Consider the following 20471-nt stretch of genomic DNA (forward strand, 5'->3'; position numbering starts at 1 on the left):
CTTCCTTTAATTGTTTTATAGATTATCGGAAGCTCGATTTGGTTGGGAGCTCATCGAAGACCTATCACACTATCCAGCGATCATTTTAGTAGTTTTTGTGCATTTTGGCCAAGGTTATTAATGCCATGTGTAAGATCTTTATGATGTATGTTTTGGTATGTTTAGCTATTGAAGTTGTGTTACTTTGTTGCACTTTGGTACCTTGCCAAATTATGTCATTTTGGTCACTTGATAATACTTGTAAGTAAGGTTCTTTATGGTATGTTTGAATGGTTTGAGAATGGTTATTTCTGTATATTTTAGTACCTATTTGAGTTAGGTTTATTTGCATGAAATGTATCAATATTGACATGTTTAGGTGGGTGTTGTTTGAATGCATTTGAGGTGTCATTGAATGGCATATTGGTTAGATGAATTAGGTTGTTTAAATTGGAAAATATATGTGTGCTTAAATGATGTTTTGGTCCTTTGGAAATGTGCACAACTAGATTGAATTCATGTATAAAATGGTTTTGAATTGGTTTGATTTTAGGTAAATTTTGGGTTCACATGGCTTGAGACATGGGCATGTGGCTCAGCCGTGTGAGGCACATGGCCTGACAACATGGCCATGTGTCATCTGATGATTTTCTTAAGGTTCAAGTTAGTGAGTTACACGGCCTAACACATGGCTTGGCACACGGCACGTGTGGGGCAACTCAGAGAGTTACACGGCCTGGCACACGGCCGTGTGACCCTATTCAGTGAGTTAGACGGGTGAGGACACAGGCTAGGACACGGTCGTGTGTCCCCTGTTCGAAAGTTACACGGCCTGGGGTGATTCCACACGGCCATGTGACCCTTGTTTCTAGATTTTGCAACTTTTTCCTAAAATTTCCAATTTGTTTTAGATTAGTCTCGAATTGTTCCAAAGCTATTTTTAGGGCCTCGAGGGATCGATTTAGAGACAATATACATGAGAATGAAAGATTTATGAAAATTTTAAATTGCTGAATGATATGATGTTTAAATGTTTTCGATTGTACAATAATGTTCCGTAATCCTAATTTGGGGACGGAGACAAGTTTGGGATGTTACACTTCTAACATCCAAATTCACCTTAATCCTCAAGTAGCTTTTAGTCCCACGGTTTTGAGATTTCATATCGTACTCCAAAAAACTTCTAATAAAATTCCCCAATTGTTTTGCAACCATTTCTGAAAAAAAAACCCAGGAGGTAAGTCAAAAACTTGAACCCAAAAAGGAGAAAACACTAAAGGAATATGCATATGATCTTCATTATCTGCAATCTGATGAATAATCAGTAAATGACTATTAAAATTCCAAGGGGCACCATTAAGCACCCGCATAATATCCATCTCATGAAATAATTTGAAAAGATATCTCCTCACTCCCAACTTCGAGATCTAAACACCCCTTAAAGGATGCCATAAACTAGCCAACGTGTTCTTCATTACTAGGAAATGGATCACAATGGCAATTAAAAAACATCCAACCAAACAGAGCTCATAGGTAAATTTTTGCAACCCCAGATCAATCGATAGTTTCATCATCTCATCTTCCTCATCTCTTAGATTCAAATCTACCATTTCTTTCTCCATTTTCACTCAATATTAATACCGATAATCGTTCCAAAGACAAAACTCACTCCCTCAATGAAGCGAAAACATAAATACTTCTCTCTTAATTCCTACAAAAACACTCTAATAGGCTAGAAAATACTCAACAAAATAAGAAAACAAGAATACAAAAAACGTGCTACCAAGAATAGACAAAGAATGTGCTACCAAGAGCATACATTATTCTTTCTAATAATAATGGAGTAAAGAGTTAAGGATGAAGCTAAGAAATTATTTTGGACTGATAGAAGTTAGATTATAATTTTTTATTCATAGTTCAAATTTTAAATCAACAGTACTAACCAAACAACTTGTAAAAATAGAACGTCGGTAATGACAATATATCGCAAAGAAAAGAGAAATAAAAATAAAGAACACAAATTTTTACATGAAAAACCTTTCAGGAAAAAAAACCACGGGCAGAGGAGAAGAAAATTCACTATGTCAAATTCGAATGATTACAAGAGGAGTTTCGACTACATCTAATTATAGGTTGGAAAAACCTAATTCTAATCAAAGTCAAATATATTATGCTAATAAATGCTAAATATATTATACTCATAAATACTAAATATTCTAGAAAGAAGATATATTTTGTTTAACTTGACTTGCAAGCAATCTCTTAGAATTTGGGTCAGACAACTCTAACAATCTCTACCTTGACACGAATTCTCAACGAACAAGTTTTTCACCTCTTCTATAAAACCCCTTAAGGGTTTAACTTCAACATTGAACACTAACCAAGTCTAAGCAATGCTCAAACTTGGTTATAGGAAGTGACTTAGTCATCATGTCTGCAGGATTTTCATGAGTACTAATTTTGCTCACAACAATATCACCACGAGTAATAATATCACGAACAAAATGATACCGAACATCAATGTGTTTTGTTCTCTCATGAAAGATTTGATCTTTTGTAAGAAAGATATCACTCTGACTGTCACAAAATACTGTACTGATTTGAAGGTCTTCATTTAGTTCAATAAAGAGTCTCTCCAACCAAATAACTTCTTTACAAGCCCAGTAGTCGTTATGTACTCAGCTTCAGTGGTAGATAAAGCGACAATAGTTTGCAAAGTGGCTTTCCAATTGATTGCACAACCTCCGATTGTAAAAACATAACTTGTGAGAGATCTTCTTCTATCAATGTCTCTAGTAAAATCAACATCAACATACCCAATGACTCTATCTCTAGTTCTTCCAAACTGTAAGCAAACATCAGTAGTACCTCGTAAGTATATTAAAATCCACTGAACTACTTTCCAATATTCTTTACTGGGATTCGTCATGTATCTACTAACTGCACTAACCGCATATGATAAATATGGATGTGAAAAAACCATAGCATACATGAGAGATCCCACTACACTAGAGTATGGAACATGTGACATGTACTCAATCTCATCATCTGATTGTGGAGACAAAGCCGATGAAAGTTTGAAATGGACTATTAAAAGAGTACTAACAGGCTTAACACTCTGCATATTGAACCTGTAAAGAACTTTCTCAATGTACCCCTTTTGAATTAGGTAGAATTTACTTACTTTTCTATCTCTGAGAATCTCCATACCAAGTATCTTCTTTGCTGGTCCCAAATCTTTCGTCTTAAATTCTTCACTTAGTTGGGTTTGACCTTTCTTATCTCTCCTTTATCTTTTGCTGCTATCAACATGTCACAAACATAAAGGAGTAGATACACAGAAGAACCATCACAATTTTTATTAAAGTAAACACAATTGTCAAAACAACTTCTTTTGAAATCATGAGAAGTCATAAAGGAATCAAACCTCTTGTACCATTGTCTGGGTGATTGTTTCAAACCGTAAAAGGGAATTTTTCAGCAAGCAAATATAGTCCTCTTTTTTTGAGAGTGTAAAACCCTCTGGTTGTTGCATATAAATATCCTTCTCAAGTTCTCCATGCAAAAATGCAGTTTTTACATCTAACTGCTCAAGCTCCAAATCATGCATGGCCACAATACTAAGCAAAACTCGAATCAAACTATGCTTTACAATTGGGGAGAACACATCTGTGAAGTCTACTCCTGGAATTTGACTATAACCTTTTGCAACAAGCCTTATTTTATATCTGAGTTCTTCAATTCCTAGAATCCCTTCTTTATTTTTAAACATCCATTTATAACGAACAACCTTTTTACCTTTAGGAAGTTTCACAAGATCCTATGTTCTGTTTTTGTGGAGTGATTTCATCTCCTCTTGCATAGCAAACATCCACTTTTTTGAGTCTTCACAGCTAACCGCCTCAGAATAATTAGATGGCTCTTGGTTTGCATCTATATCTTTAGCCACATTTAAAGCATAAGCAACTAGATTAGCCTCGACATATTTCTTTGGAGGTTTAATTTCTCTTCTAGTTATGTTTTTGGCGATAGAGTTTGTGGTAAATAAGCAACTCTATTCTAAATTTTTGTACTGCCTTGAGGAGTCAACTCTATTATAGATTCTGGATTAATCTGATGCTCCACCTACTTTTGATTTTCTTTATTGGAAGAGTCTTTAAGAGATAAGTTAGGTAACATAGCAGTTTCATCAAAAACAACATCTCTGCTAATCACAACTTTTCTATTTTTAGGACACCATAACTTATACCCTTTTACATCAGCTTTATAACCAAGAAAAACACATTTAAAGGATCTTGGTTCCAATTTTCCATTATCAACACGAGCATACGCAGGACACCCAAAGATCTTTAAATTAGAATAATCATCAAGATTACCAGACCATACCTCTTGTGGAGTCTTTTTCTCAATGCTAACGGATGGAGATCAATTGATCAAAAAACATGCAGTAGATGCTGCTTCAGCTCAAAACGACTTTGGTAAGTTGACATTTGACAACATACATCGAACCTTCTCTATGATCGTTTTGTTCATTCGTTCTACAACGCTGTTTTGTTGTGGAGTATGACGAACTGTTAAGTGTTTCACGATCCCTTTTGACTTGCACAGTTTATTAAACTTATCATAATAGAACTCTAAGCCATTGTCTATGCGGAGGTATTTTATTTGTTTTCCCGTCCATTTTTCAATCATAGTTTTCCAAGACTTAAATGCGAAAAAACACATCGCTTTTCTGCTTCAGAAAGAACGCCCAAAATTTTCTGGAAAAATCATCAATAAAAGTTATCATATAATTAGCTCCAACTCTCGAAGGCACTCTGGATGGCCCCCACAGATCAAAATGAATATACTCCATGTTCCCTTTATGTTATGGATTCCTCTAGTGAATCAAACTCTTTTTTGCTTCCCAAAAATGCAGTGCTCACAGAATTTTAGTTTGCAATTTCCTTTCCCATCAAGAAGTCCTCTTTTGCTCAATTATGCCATGTCATTCTCACTCATATGCCCTAGGCGCATATGTTAAAGTTTAGTAATATCATCATTTGACAAGGAAGAGGAAGCGACAGTTGCATCACTAGTAACAGTAGAACCCTACAAAACATATAACTTGACAGTCTTTCTCTGTCCTTTCATCACAACGAGGGAACCTTTGGAAATCTTCAAAACCCTACTTTCAGCTGTGTATCTGTACCCTTTTGAATTAAGAGTACTCAACGAAATTAAATTTCTCTTCAATTTTGGAACATACCGTAAGTTACTAAATGTTCTGACAACTCTATCAAACATCTTAACTTTAATTGTTCCAACACATGCAATTTTACCCGAAGCATTATTTCCCATCAAAACAACACCTTTAGACACTGTTTCGTAAGTTGTAAACCAATCTCGGTTGGGGCTCATGTGGAAGGTGCAGCTCGAATCAAGGATCCACTCCTTACTCATTTTAGAATTGTTGGCAGAAGGGACTAGAAGTTCACCATCGCTGTAGTCTTCTACAACACCAGCTTCACCGAAATTTTCTGGTTGTTTTCCCTTTTAATTCGCAGCCTCCCTTTTGATCTTGTTCTGTAGCTTATAACACTTAGATTTAATGTACCTTTTCTTCTTGCAGAAGTTACAAGTTTTACCTCTATTTGAAGACTTCGATCTACCCTTAGATTTATCGCGAGGATTCTGTTCTTGTGTCCTTCCACGATCATCATCAGCATTCCATTCTTGTCTCCCACGAACAATGAGACTCTCTCCCTTAGAGTCAGGTTTAACCATAAGATACTTCACCTTATCATACGAGGTCATAGAATCATAAACCTCATCAATTGTGAGAGACTCGCGACTATATAAAATTGTGTCTCTAAAGGTTGAATAAAACGGGGGTAACGAACAAAGTAGAATCAACCCTAGATCTTCCTTATCATACTAAACCTCCATAGCTTCCAAGTTTGAGAGAATTTCTTTAAACATTGTTAAGTGTTCGTGCACAGACGCACCTTCCTTTAAATGGTGAGCATAAAGACGCTGCTTCATATGCAACTTGCTGGTTAGATTTTTCAACATACATATTTGTTCCACCCTCTTCCATAATACAGCAACGGTCTTTTCCTTCATCACATCCTGCAAAATTTCGTCAGACAAATGCAGATGTAATTGTGTTAATGCCTTTCGATCCTTACGCTTTTTCTCTTAATCCGTTAATGTCAAAGACATCTTATTTATCCCTAGCAGGGCATTCTCTAGATCTATCTGCGCAAGAACTGCTTCCATCTTAATCTATCACAACGCAAATCTGGTGTTGCGGTCCAATAGCGGAATTTCATACTTTAAAGACGTCATTACCGTGATCGAGATGAATAACCCGGAAGCTTTAGTACCAATTGTAAAAATAGAACGTCGGTATTGACAGTATATCGCAAAAAAAAAAGAGAAATAAAAATAAAGAACAAACAGATTTTTACGTGAAATCCTTTTCAAGAAAAAAAAATCATGGGTAGAGGAAAAGAAAATTCACTATGTCAAATTCGAATAATTACAAAAGGAGTTTTGACTACATCTATTTATAGGTTGAAAAAAACCTAATTCTAATCAAAGTCAAATATATTATACTAATAAATGCTAAATATATTATACTCATAAATACTAAATCTTTTAGAAAGAAGATATATTTTGTTTAACTTAACTTGTAAGTAATCTCTTAGGATTTAGGTTACAACTCTAATACTACTAATAAAGATTACGTGCTGTGAAGTTAGTACCGTTGATACACGGTATGGGACAGCAGGGAACCAGTGGGCTAACTTTGTCTCAGTTTGACTTTTATATGGTGCATATTTCACCGACAGATCTCTTGCACTTACACAAAACTGTAGTTCAATAGTTCATTTTTCGTGTCATAATAGTAGTATTCCCAGTTTTATGTATTTATATAAGTTTTGATAAATTTGATGTATTTATGTAATTTAATAACTCGTTTGTATAAGTTTCGAAATGGTCCCCTGGTTTAGACAATTGTTGAGAACCGGTTTGGCAGTCAATCACATGAGTATTTACAGTTAGCTAAAGCCATAGACTCCTAGAATAGCATTATCTTTTTTGATTCAAGGGCTCGAGAATTTGAACCAAATTCAATTCTGAGTTTTAATATTTCGAGTTTTGACTAATGGGATATGCAGGGTTTTCAATGCTGTGCCAGACATTCCATAAGGAAAAAAAAACAACAGAATAATTAAAGGACTCTCAAAAATTCAACTAAAACTCTGAACTGCTATGACTCTATTAGGATGTATCTTTCACATGCTACCAATCTCAAGAGATATAAATTAAGCAATCCTATATGACTTACCTTGTGATAGTTGGACTCGAGTATACAGTTCTGCGTTTGATACGAGTATGTGTAATACATTTACTCAATATGTCGTTTGTTTTTTCATGAATTTAATGAAGGTTTTAAAGGGTTTCATGGGTTGTTAATGACATCTTAGTTCCCCAGCTCGTTGAGGGAACTAGTTTGGTTTGATGTTTTTTAGTTGATCAAAGGGTATATAGTCCAAAAGGTCAAAAAGTAAGTACAATTTGCAAAAATAGATAGTTTCCAACTAAATTTCTTGGCACCCATTTCTATGAACTCTCCCTTTTTGCCAGTTCATGATATTCCTTTTAGCACATTTCAAAAATGACCCCCAAGGACACATAGCATTTCAGACTTGGCAGAAAACCAGAGTTGAAAAATGGCTACCAGAACTATCTTTCACTCTCTCACATTCAAGGATCCATTTCCACTGTTATATTTGTAATGCACAGTAGCAGTCAACATGCATTCAACACTTGCTAAACTCCCTATTTGGTAGTTTGGCATAAGGTCATTTCAATGGCAACGATGCTTAAGTTGCAGTTTTATATGTAACGATCGAGCTTAAAGAGATGAAAGGTGAGTCCAACAGTACTCACTTAATCTCTTTGACTAAATTTTAGGCAAAAGATCCTGCAATTAAGACTGCAGTAACTCTCTGTTTAAATCTCTTTATTGTCACATTTATTACTTCACTAAGGTAATGATAATAGTAGGGGCTTATTAGGTAAGTGCATGGTTGACTGGCTTATTTAGCATTGCCTTTTTGTCTCTTTCTTGGCCCAGCTTTGTTGTAGTTGTCAAAGGCACACATACCATTCGCAGCACTCCTCTCTTTATGCTTTCTTTAAAAGCCTGAACAAGCCATTCCTCTTGAGGGGATTTTTTTCTTTTATTTCTTGGGAGCATCAATGGCAGTCTTGGTGGTGGTAATAGTGGCTTGCTTGGGGTTTTGCATCTGCTTGGCTCTGTTGAAATGGAATGAGATAAGATATAATAGAAGAAAAGGGTTGCCACCAGGGACCATGGGTTGGCCAGTTTTGGGTGAGACCACTGAGTTTCTCAAGCATGGACCAAGTTTCATGAAAAAGCAGAGAGCAAAGTAAGCTTTTTCCACTCATTTTCAACTATTCTTTTTCCTTTTGATCTTTTCACCTTAATGGGGAAATTAACAAGAAGCACGGCATGCATGGTTAAAGGATCTTTCCATTTTGATGCATGCAGTATATCTGCATGGAAACAATCATAAAAAGAAAAGGTTATTCCTTTAGCAGAGAAAGTGACCAATGTGCCTTGAATGGTTTTTAGATTAACTGATAAAAATTATTCCCTTACAGATGTGTCATGAAACACATTACATGATTTTGTTTTGAAACAGGTATGGGAGTTTATTCAAGACACACTTACTGGGGTGTCCCACTGTTGTTTCCATGGACCCTGAGCTCAACAGGTACATCCTCATGAATGAAGGTAAAGGGCTGGTTCCTGGCTACCCTCAATCCATGCTTGATATACTAGGGAAACGCAACATTGCAGCCGTGCATGGTGCCGCTCACAAGCGTATCAGAGGCTCATTGCTGTCTCTTATTGGCCCTCATGTGATCAAAGATGAACTGCTGCCAAAGATTGGCAACTTCATGACATCTTTCCTTGAAAACTGGAATGGAAAAACCATTGACATCCAAGAAACAACCAATGAGGTCGGGTCTGCTATATGCTTAACCACAGGGAGACTGCTATAAGATTAACATTTTTTTTAGAAAAAAAAAGGGTAAATTAACTTTTTCCCCCCTTTGGAATTACTTTTGTCAGATGGCATTGTTGATATCATTCAAGCAAATTGTTGAAAAGGCACCAAGTTCACTATATGAGATTTTCAAACCAGAGTTCGATAAATTATTAGTAGGAACAATTTCACTGCCTATAAACATGCCAGGGACAAGTTATCATCATGGTTTCCAGGTATAATGTTGAACACCCTGTGACCATTTCTATATGATACCCATACAAATTGCCTAATGTTTTCCATTTTTGATTCTATCAGGGAAGGAAAAGAATTGTGAAGATGTTGAAACAGATTATGGAACAAAGAAGAGCTTCTTCAATAGCCTATGATGACATGCTGTATTGCCTCCTCCATAGCAAGGACTCAAAGTACAATCTCAGCGATGAGGAGATAATTGATCAGATTATTACTATACTGTACTCAGGTTATGAAACCGTGTCGACGACTTCGATGATGGCCGTCAAGTACCTCCATGATCATCCTAAAGCACTTGAAGAACTAAGAGTGAGCCACGATTTCGACCGTTCGGTTTCTTAATTTATGGAATTCTTTTGATGATTTGATCTTAGTATATATGCTGTTGCATGCCTAGGAAGAACATTTGGAAATCCGAAAAAAGAAGAAACCAGGAGAGGCAGTTCATTGGGATGATTATAAGTCTATGAGCTTCACTCGTGCTGTAAGCAATTTGTGAGACTTGCCACCAGCTTCCCCTTGCAATTAAACAACTAACCTAATCCCTTTTTATGCACAGGTAATATTTGAAACCTCAAGGTTAGCCACAGTTGTTAATGGGTTACTGAGGAAGACAACAGAAGATATGGTATTGAATGGTATGTTGAAGGGATCCCTGACCCTGAGCTTCAAAAACTGCCTACATTTTCATATTTTCATGGGTCTATTGCCTTGTCAGGGTTTACCATTCCCAAAGGGTGGAAAATATATGTTTATACAAGGGAAATAAACTATGATCCATTCCTTTATCCAGAGCCATTAACCTTCAATCCATGGAGATGGCTAGTGAGTAACCATAAACTATGATACATTCCTTTATCCAGAGCCATTGCTCATTTTATTACAAGCTTATAAAGCCTCAATAACTGAACTTGCAGGATAAGAACTTGGAGTCTCACAATTACTGTTTCATATTTGGAGGAGGCAGCAGGCATTGCCCCGGAAAGGAATTGGGCTTGCTTCAAGTTTCTATATTCCTTCACTATTTTGTTACCAGTTACAGGTTGCTGCTACATTAGCCCACAACTGGATTTTCATTTTCATTTTTCAATATATAGTTAAATTAGCTTATTAAATGGGCTTTGAAAATATGCAGGTGGGAGGAAGTTGGTAGAAATGAAATCCATCAATTCCCAAGAGTTGAAGCACCAAAGGGACTGCATATTAGGATATCAAACTACCATGCATGAATCTTATTTAATAAGGCATTATTTTTTCTTGTTTTCGAACGAGAAAAGCCGGATTTCATGTAATTATCTTTTAATAAAGTACCGTATAACTCTATCAGCTGAAAAGCAAAGCAAACAAGCAGTATGTGAAGCAAAAACGTTTTAAGAGCGGAAGGCTCAACATGTCATAATGTATGTGTATATCATTAGAACTGTTTAACAGTGAGTATGAACGTGGAAAATGCATGGATCCATGACCTTCATTTGGCTGTCAAACCACGTTCTATCAAAGCAATACAATCATTTTTCATTTCAATTATTTCTTACATTTTCTCTCTCACAAATCCAACTACCGAAAACACAAAGTATAAAACATGTGACATGTTCAGATTATGATTATTATGTTTGGAGTAGATTTGTTCATGGGTTGGGTCACTCGGCCCGGCCTGAAGGCCCGCTTGAAATGTGAGAGAATTTGTTGACTGAAGGCTCGCTTGAAATGTGAGAGAATTTAAAAAAAAATATAAGCCATAAAAATAGGCTTAGACAAAAAAAAAAGGCCTGTTTAAAAAACGAGCCAGGCCTTGGGTAAGGTATTTTTGGCCCGGACCTACCCGGCCCGAATTCACTAAAGGACAAAAAAAATCTATTTTTTAATGTTATTTTCTTGTTGTTTTCTCCTTATTTTGCTATCATTTTATTATTATGTTGCTACTATTTTGTTGTTATTGTTTGGATATTGTATAAAACTTATTTTATTGTTAATTTTGTTATTATTTTAAAGTCCTTTGTTAATTTTATTATTCTTTTAGATGCATTTGCTTGTTATTACTTTGTTAATTTTGTTGAGAAATATTTATTTTGATGTTTCTAATATTTTTGATGTATTATATATATTTAAAAATAATATGGGTGAGCCAGGCCAGGCCTGAATTTTAACATTTTTATTTAGGTCAGGTCGGGCCCAGACTTAGCAAATGGCCCTGAATTTTAGTTGAACCCGCCTCGTGAACACTTCTAGTTGGGAGCCTTATTCATCCATCTGTCCGAATCCTTTATAATATCTTCTCTTCTTTTTTTTCATGATTCCTTGATGATATGGTTAATCGTTACAAACTATATATTTAATTATATTTGAAAAGAAATTTAATTAAGCTCGGTTAATAGACACCTACATTTGATTAACAACCGATTATCTTTTGTTTTATACAATACTTATAATTATCTATAATTCTTTCCCAACCCTTAAATAGGAGAATAAAATGTGCTTGAACATGTTCGAACCCACGTTCTCCTACACTATCAATAATGTTGATGTCAACCGAACTAATACCTATTCGACAAAAAACAATTTATTTATAATCGCTCAATTTCAGTATGTTAAAATTTGAGAATCCCTAATCATACATAATTTAATTCTTATAGTTAAATAGTTTAAACAATTAATTATTCCAGTTAAAATACTAATTTTTAACTAAAAACTATTAATTTAATTTTTATATAAAAAAACATAGATTTCGAACATTTTAGTTTAGCATTATGAGTTGAAAAGAATGTTTTAAGAAAATGTTTAGCACAACATATATATATATTTTAACTGCACAAGCTTATATAGTTGAAAAACAGTATCTATCTCACTTCTTTTGTATCATAATTATTTTAGGTTTTACACACAGATAACATGAATCCCATAAATAGAGTATTTTTCTTATTAGTTGCCATGTTTTCAACTTTTTTTTGAACCAATCGTATTTTCAACCTTATAACTGTATATCAAATAATTACATTAAATTTTTTTAAAATATCTACCAATCAATACATTTAATATAACAACTAAACTATGTTTCAAAAAATATATAACATTGTGGTTATGAAATAATATTTATAAAAAATAATATAAATAACAAATGAGGTTAGTTGGTTGGTAGAGTACATAAGTTGAAAATTATAAAATTTTAAGCTGAAATCCTATTATATATATTTATATATTTATATAAAAGATATAAAATGATAAAAATACTTTTAAAATAATATAATTTATTTATAAAATAAGAATAACCTAACTGGTGTAAGATCGAGTGATTGATTGAATTTTAACTCACTTGACACAACCAAAATACATGGGTTGGAGTGGATAAGAAAAATGAAAAAAGGAAAGATCCCAATTCACAATAATCAAAACCTTGAGGATCCATGTAATATTTTCCTATCATTTTATCCTTTATGTATAGAGAGAATAATCACCTGTCGAGGCATTGAAAACTTGAAACTCCTTCAAATTCTCTGTTTCCTGTCTCTGGCTTTCTTCTTCCATGGCAACAGCTCCTTCAGCCAAACTCACACCGCTCTTGAAAGATGAGCTCGACATAGTGATCCCCACCATTCAAAACCTCGATTTCCTGGAGATGTGGAAACCCTTTTTCGAGCAATACCATTTGATTATCGTTCAAGATGGTGATCCTTCCAAGAAAATCAGGGTTCCCAATGGCTTTGATTACCAACTTTATAACAAGAACGACGTTAACAGGATCTTGGGTCCCAAGGCTTCTTGCATTTCCTTCAAGGACTCTGCTTGTAGATGCTTTGGTTACCTTGTTTCCAAGAAAAATTACATCTTCACCATTGATGATGATTGCTTTGTATGTCTATTTTCATGTTTTTCTCTGCCTATGAAATTATAACAGTTTCAGTCTTTGATTCTTTTTATTTTTATTTTGGTTTTTTTATGTTTAGGTTGCCAAAGACCCATCTGGGAAGGAAATCAATGCGCTTGAGCAGCACATTAAGAACCTGTTAACACCATCCACAACCCATTTCTTTAACACACTCTATGATCCATACAGGGAAGGTGCGGACTTTGTTCGTGGTTACCCTTTCAGTCTCCGAGAAGGTGTCCCCACTGCTGTTTCCCATGGCCTGTGGCTCAACATCCCTGACTATGATGCCCCAACCCAACTTGTCAAGCCTCTTGAGAGAAATACTAGGTACATATACATTTACATATGCATAATGTTGGTTTGGACTTGATTTGCAAAAAAATGGTCTTGTATTGTATGTTAAAGATTTATATTCATTAGACTAAAAACAAAGGTCTGTTACTCTAGCACGTCTCTGTCTGCTTCTCAGGCAAGGTCTTAGTTTCTTGAGTTTTTCTTGTTTCGGTGGCATTTAATTTGATTTAGAGATTTGAAGAGCTTTTTACCCTTTATTGGCATATTGTCCTGCGTCTATGGAGTCAGAATTTGCTGGACTATCCCTTGATGATGAAGAAGAAGAGACCCTGCAAGTACAAGGCGATTCAGATCCGGTGAGTGAGGAAGAAATTCTTAGTATGGTTCGATGTTTTCTTACAGCCAGTATCATATATTACCCAGCAATGAAAAGTACCATGGCAAATTTATGGCATCCTATCAGGGGTGTTCAAATTAGAGATTTGGGGGAAAAAAGGTATTTATTTAAATTTTTTCATATTATAGACATGGAAAGAGTTATTAATGGTGCTCTTTGGACATTCAATAATCATTTGCTGATCTTGCACAAGTTGCAAGGAGGGGAAGACCCTCTAAGAGTTCCATTAATTTCATCACCGTTCTGGGTACAAGTTTACGGTGTGCCCATTGGGTTTTATTCTGAGAATTTGGCTATGCAATTAGGAAATTTTATTGGAATTTTCCAAGATTATGGTGGCTCTAGTTTGGGGAAAGAAAATATGAATTTTATGTGGATTAGAGTTCAAGTTGATATTCAGCCCCACTAAAAAGGAAAAAACATGTTAGGTTTAAAAACAAGTGCTCCTATGTTAGATTTAAATACGAAAGACTTACTCTCTTTTGCTTTTACTGTGGCCGTCTAGGCCACAATGATTCCTTTTGTGAAGCTAAAATGGAGGCTGGGGTTGAAGTTAATGAGATGGGATGGGATTTGTCATTGCGAGCACAGTCAAGAAGAGCCCAAGCAATGAGTAGTGTCTGGTTAAGGAAGGAGGATCTGAAGGGGGAACGAATAAAAGGGGCGAATTTAGGGGAAACAGAGATTGGGGATGTGTTAAAAAATTCGAGGGAATTGTTGATCCTATTCTAGGTTTTAATCTGGAAGGTAACAGGCTCTCCTCACAACCAGAAAGGAAAAGAGCTCCATTTGCTGATAGTCAGATAGCCATGGAACATGATTTGGAAAATGAGATGATTATAAGGGAGGAGGGGAAAAAAGAGTGAGGGAGGATATCGAAGAAATGAGTGTTATGGAAGGGAGAATCAAGAGGTTGCCTGAAAACAATCATTCGTTATCGGAGGCCGCCAAGAGGTAAGCCGGCCGGTCGCAATGAAAATCTTAAGTTGGAATGTCTGAGGTTTGGGGAATCCTCGGACAGTTCGTCGGCTTCGGCATTCATTGAAGCTTCAAAATCCCCAGGTGATTTTCTTAATAGAGACTAAAATAAACAAGAAACGGATGGAAAAGATTCGAAGAAGCTGTGGTTTTCAGTGTGGAATTGATGTTGAGTCGATTGGATCTAGAGGAGGATTCTGTCTAGCATGGCAAGGGAATGTTAATATAGTGCTACAAAGCTTTTCAAATCGCCATATTGATGTGATTGTTGAGGAAGGAGACGGGGGAAAGTGGAGACTCACAGGGTTCTATGGTTCTCCTTATTTAGGCGAAAAGGATGAATCTTGGAATTTGTTGCGACAACTACGTAATTAGGGTGATGTTCCATGGTTGGTTTGTGGGGATTTTAATGAAATCTTATACGGTTTTGAGAAGAAAGGTGGAATACCTAGAGAGTAAAGAAGGATGGAAGCTTTTCACAAGGTTTTAGACGATTGTAGTATGGTGGACTTGGGTTATTCAGGCAAGCGGTTCACGTGGGAGAGGGGTAATTTGCCAGAAACAAAAATATACAAGAAAGACTTGACAGATGAGTGGCAACAGAGCAATGGAATACTTTATTCCCAAATACTCTTATTCAGCACCTCCCACATTCATTTTCTGACCATTGTCCACTTCTTATTGATACGAACTTCAGAGTTAAAAGGGCGATAGAAAAGAATTTCAAATTTGAAGCATGGTGGGTTTTGGAGGAGACATTCTTCGATGAAACCAAATGCATTTGGGAAAATTCCACAGGAGATTTTTTATACAAGTTGGAAAACTTAAAAAGAGGTTTAGAGAGGTGGAGAGCTTTGATCCAGCAGAGTAGGAGGATGAATAAAGAGGTTTTAACTTCAAGACTGAAATTTTTACTCGAATCAGAGAGAAGTGATGAGAACCTGGCAGAGATTATTGACATAAAACTCCATCTGAACTTTGAGATTGAAAAGGATGAAAGATATTGGGAGCAAAGGGCCTGAATTAATTGGCTGAAATATGGAGATAGAAATACAACTTTCTTTCACAAACAGACGTCACAAAGAAGGAAGCAAAGTAGAATCCACAGGTTACAGTTTGAAGATGGAAGGGAGACAGAGGAATGTAAGGAGATGGAGGACATTGCTAGATCGTATTTTTTAAAGTTATTTTCAACAGGAGGGCAAAATAGCCATGAGAAAAATTTATCAGGTATTGAAAGGTGTGTCTTTGAGGAAGATAACATTAAACTGAAGGCATACAGGAAGCCCTTTCAGAAATAGGACCTACAAAAGCTCCAGGAGAGGATGGTTTTCCAGCCTTATTTTATCAGAAATGCTGGTCAATTATTGGTGATGACGTCTCCAAATTTTGCCTCCAAAGGTTAAATGAAGGTATGGAATTGCGTTCAATTAATAAAACAAACATTGTGCTCATCCCAAAAATCCAGAACCCCTCAAGCATTACTCAATTTAGACCTATTAGCTTATGTAATGTGATCTATAAACTGATTGCTAAAGTTATTGCAAATAGACTTCGGGGGGTGATTCATAAATGTATCGATTTAGCACAGAGTGATTTTGTTCCAGGAAGGCTGATTTCTGATAATGTGTTACTTGCTTATGAAATTCTACACACCTTAAAACTCAAGAGGTTTGGGAAAAAAGGATTCATGGCTGTTAAATTGGACATGAGTAAGGCTTACGATAGGGTTGAATGGGGTTTTGTGGAAGGGGTGATGAAAAATATGGGTTTTGATCCAGGATGGGTTGATTTAGTATTGAATTATGTCTCTTCGGTCTCATATTCTGTGATTTGTAATGGAAATAATGGACGAACGTTTCTTCCATCTAAAGGTCTTAGACAAGGGGATCCTCTAAGTCCATTTTTATTTCTTTTTTGTGGTGAAGGAATCTCAAGTTTAATGAGGCTTGCAAAAGGAGATAACGTTCTTAAAGGTGTTAAAACAAGTCGAAGCGGGCCAGCTATATCTCATTTACTATTTGCAGATGATTGCATTTTATTTACAGAACCTAATGGAAGGGGTGCACATTCATTAAAACAGATTCTGCATGATTATGAGGTGAGTTCCGGGCAATGTGTGAATTTTGAAAAATCGACTGTTTTCTTCAGTACAAACACAGAAGAAAGTGAAAAGGATGTTGTTTCACAGATCCTTGGAGTCAGAAGAGCAAATGATTTGGAAAGGTATCTTGGGCTTCCTAGTATGGTGGGGAAAAGAAAGAGATCGTCTTTTCAAAATCTGAAGGATATGCTTAAGCAAAAAATAGACAATTGGAGTATCAAGTTTCTCTCTCAAGGTGGAAAGGAAGTGTTTATAAAAGTAGTTCTCCAAGCTATCCCAAACTATTCGATGGCTTGTTTTTTACTCCCTAAGACTCTTTGTACAGATTTGGATAAAATAGTAGCCAATTTCTGGTGGCAAAAGAGACAAAATAAAAAAAAAAGCATCTATTGGTGCGCTTGGAAGGATATTTGTTTACTTAAAGAAGATGGTGGCCTCGGTTTCCGTAATTTTGCAAAGTTTAATATTGTGTTATTAGCGAAGTAGGGGTGGCGTCTTATTAATTATCCGAATTCATTATTGGCCCGTGTTTATGAAAGCAAAATATTTTCCTAATTCAAATTTCTACAAAGATCGGTTGGGGAATTTACCTTCATTTACCTGGAAAAGTATTTGGGCTGCGAGAGGACTCCTTGAAAGAGGACGTTGCTGGAGGGTGGGGAGAGGTGATCAAATTTCCATTTGGAATGATTCGTGGATACCAGGGAACGAAGTAGATAGAATATCGATTCAAGATGGAAATGATAATATTAAATTAGTCTCTAATTTAATTGATTCAAATAGTAGGAGTTGGAAAATGGAGTTGATAAGAAATACCTTCCAACCGGTCATAGCGAAGAAAATTTTGCAGATCCCACTGGCGGAGACAGTACAAGAGGACTTTCAAGTATGGAGAGGAGAACCGATAGGGGAGTTCTCCGTAAGGAGTGCCTATAAACTATTACATGAGCCTAAACTTGATCCTAATGGCTTAATGTTACATACCGAGACAAAAAATTTCTATAATAAATTATGGAAATTACATATTCCCTCAAAGATTCAAATGACAGTATGGAGGATCTCTTGGAATTTTATCCCATCTTTTATCAACCTCAAAATCAAAAGGGTCGTTAGGAATTCTCAATGTCCTAGATGCGGATGTGATGAAGAGAATAGCAGCCATATCTTCCAACAGTGCCCTACATCGATAGAGGTTTGGAATCAGTTAAATCTTTCATGGTTAGTGAGTTAGAATAATGATAATATGTGGGGTTGGCTTACATGGGTCTTTGATAAAGGAAATGCTGAACAACTTCGAATCTTCTGTTGTAGCCTCTGGTTCATATGGTTCAGTAGAAACCAACTCGTATATGAAAGGAAAAACATGTCAGGATCAGAAATTGTTAGGAGGATCAGAGATTATATTACAGAACTTGCAGTTACAAAGGAAGGAAAACTTACTCTTTATTCTCATGAGAATACTCAATAGGTACCCAAAAGGGGAAGGACCATAGTTCATTTTGATGCAGCCTTCGACCGCCAGGATTTCAGATCGGCATCAGGATTAATAGCATGGAACGAGGAAGGGGAAATGCTTGCAACACAAGCAGTTACTCATTCCAACATTGCAAATCCATTTACAGCAAAGGCATATGCAGGATTACAGGCAATAAAACTAGGGATTAGACTGGGAGTCAACAAAATAGAAGTTATGGGGGATTCGAAAACCTTTATCAAGAAATGTCAAAGCACTAATATAGACAAATCGGTCATTAGAGCAATAATCAGAGATATTCAGATCCATAGAAATAGTTTTCAGGAGATTGAGTTCATTTTCATCCCAAAGGCGAAAAACATCTATGCGCATACTATAGCAAAGGAGGCCCTGAGAAGAAGAGAATGCTTTTACCTGGAGAAGGGAGCCCCTGAAATGGTTCAGAGAGCGGTAGGAAACCTCTGGCCAAAACCTCCGGATTGAAGGAAGTGAAGAGTTTTCTGGAAGAAAGAGTAGCAGAGAAAACGTTTTTATTTTTTTGAAAGCCTGCTATTCATTATGGCTGGACATCGGAAATGAAAAGAAGAAATAAATGGTATCCAGCTATTTTTGATTTGATTGGTTAGGATAGGATTAGTTTTATTTTTTTATTTTTATTGAACGGGATGGGCTAACTAGGCCCGTTTTGTCTTCCGTCTACTTTTTTCTTGTAATGGCCTCAGCCCAATTTTTTTATGTTTTCCATTTTCTTATGAAATAATTCCAGTCAAATTATTCAAAAAAAAAAAGAGTTATATTCATTAGTGGTTTTCTTTTGTTAAAGGTATGTTGATGCAGTGATGACAGTTCCAAAGGGAACTCTTTTCCCTATGTGTGGTATGAATCTGGCATTCGATCGGGAACTCATCAGACCGGCAATGTATTTCGGACTCATAGGTGACGGACAGCCGATTGGACGATATGACGATATGTGGGCTGGCTGGTGCATGAAGGTACTCTCTTCTGAAGCAAATCTTTGTTCCCCATCATCTCAGGGAGTATATTGGATTAGTTTAGCAATGACAAACACACCCTTAATCACATATAATGTGAACTTCTTGTTGTATTGTAGGTTAAATGTGACCATTTGGGATTGGGGGTGAAGACTGGGCTACCATACATATGGCACAGCAAAGCAAGCAACCCATTTGTGAACCTGAAAAAGGAGTACAAAGGCATATTCTGGCAAGAAAAAGCAATCCCATTCTTCCAGTCGGTTTCACTTCCAAAGGAGGGTAGCAGTGTTGAAAAATGTTACCTTGCACTTGCGGGCGAGGTGAAGTCTAAGCTTGGTGAAGTGGATCCTTACTTCATAAAGCTAGCTGATGCCATGGTTACTTGGATTGAAGCTTGGAATATGGTCAATTCTCCTGGAGAAAAGCCTGCAATGACTTCTTTACCCAACGCCACTTCTAAAAAGTAAAAAAGCATTTTGATTGAGCAGTACCTTTGTTATCATTACCATCATTTATTTGTTTTTTCTTTGACCTTTTGAGACATTTTCCTCCAATATTTCATGCGTTGGGTTGTTGTTCAACAGCAATTGTTTTAGTTTTAATACAGCAAGGTGAATTTGAATCTCTCATTATTTTGATCATACATTACTTTTTTGCTAATAAGCCCCCCCGCTGGTTCTCGTCATCTTTTTTTATTATTACCACTTGCATTGCAATCTTAAAACCCTGCCCCCTTCATCAGGTAAGGCCACGTGTTCAGGACTAAAATGTAAGAATAATAACCGGAAATTAAATTAATCCATTATTTTTAAATTTATAAAATAGTAAAATTTTTATAGTTGAATTTACAACATTAAACTAAATAATTAATTATTTTGAATTACATTAAACAGCAAGCGATTACAATGTTGTCCAATTTTTATATATATATTTTGTATTGGTAATTACCCGAATTTACTTCAATCAAACATGAATTTTCCAAATATGGATTTAGAAAGCAAAATGAGATCAGTTGGAATTTATTTTAAATCCAAAATTTTAATTATATAATATTTATAATAA

The 20471-nt window shown here is 35.9% G+C and overlaps 2 protein-coding genes and 1 long non-coding RNA gene across 4 annotated transcripts; 2 read left to right on the top strand and 1 right to left on the bottom strand.

Moving 5' to 3' along the window:
• The first annotated feature begins 8223 nt into the window (after nt 1–8223).
• LOC105781807 (cytochrome P450 85A) lies at nt 8224–10826 on the top strand. The gene is made up of 9 exons (XM_012606331.2): nt 8224–8423; nt 8700–9021; nt 9134–9283; nt 9366–9611; nt 9700–9786; nt 9862–9940; nt 10021–10127; nt 10220–10344; nt 10438–10826. The coding sequence occupies exons 1-9, from the start codon at nt 8233–8235 to the stop codon at nt 10529–10531; spliced, it is 1401 nt and encodes a 466-aa protein (XP_012461785.1). The 5' UTR covers nt 8224–8232; the 3' UTR covers nt 10532–10826.
• A 1931-nt stretch (nt 10827–12757) lies between these two features.
• LOC105783249 (UDP-arabinopyranose mutase 1) lies at nt 12758–20050 on the top strand. 2 transcript variants are annotated; one of them, XM_052626133.1, is made up of 5 exons: nt 12758–13149; nt 13244–13494; nt 13746–13817; nt 19238–19406; nt 19526–20050. In XM_052626133.1, the coding sequence occupies exons 1-5, from the start codon at nt 12823–12825 to the stop codon at nt 19874–19876; spliced, it is 1170 nt and encodes a 389-aa protein (XP_052482093.1). In that variant the 5' UTR covers nt 12758–12822; the 3' UTR covers nt 19877–20050. The 2 variants fall into 2 exon arrangements, with proteins under 2 accessions (XP_052482093.1, XP_012464042.1); XM_012608588.2 differs by lacking the exon at nt 13746–13817.
• Nucleotides 13674–18981, bottom strand: LOC105783252 (uncharacterized). Its single transcript, XR_008192605.1, has 3 exons — nt 18201–18981; nt 17531–18118; nt 13674–13790 (listed from the first exon to the last, which is right to left on the bottom strand). It is a non-coding gene; the product is annotated as an uncharacterized LOC105783252 (long non-coding RNA).
• Nucleotides 20051–20471: the final 421 nt, after the last annotated feature.

This window comes from Gossypium raimondii, chromosome 13 (genome assembly GCF_025698545.1).
Source record: "Gossypium raimondii isolate GPD5lz chromosome 13, ASM2569854v1, whole genome shotgun sequence".
Lineage (NCBI taxonomy): Eukaryota > Viridiplantae > Streptophyta > Magnoliopsida > Malvales > Malvaceae > Gossypium > Gossypium raimondii.

Coding starts and splice junctions, on each gene's coding strand:
- LOC105781807 (XM_012606331.2), top strand. CDS start 8,233: ATGGCAGTCTTGGTGGTGGTAATAGTGGCTTGCTTGGGGTTTTGCATC. Junction 9,022..9,133: donor TCCAAGAAACAACCAATGAG/GTCGGGTCTGCT, acceptor TACTTTTGTCAG/ATGGCATTGTTGATATCATT. Junction 9,941..10,020: donor AGAAGATATGGTATTGAATG/GTATGTTGAAGG, acceptor TTGCCTTGTCAG/GGTTTACCATTCCCAAAGGG.
- LOC105783249 (XM_052626133.1), top strand. CDS start 12,823: ATGGCAACAGCTCCTTCAGCCAAACTCACACCGCTCTTGAAAGATGAG. Junction 13,150..13,243: donor CCATTGATGATGATTGCTTT/GTATGTCTATTT, acceptor TTTTATGTTTAG/GTTGCCAAAGACCCATCTGG. Junction 13,495..13,745: donor CCTCTTGAGAGAAATACTAG/GTACATATACAT, acceptor GCGTCTATGGAG/TCAGAATTTGCTGGACTATC.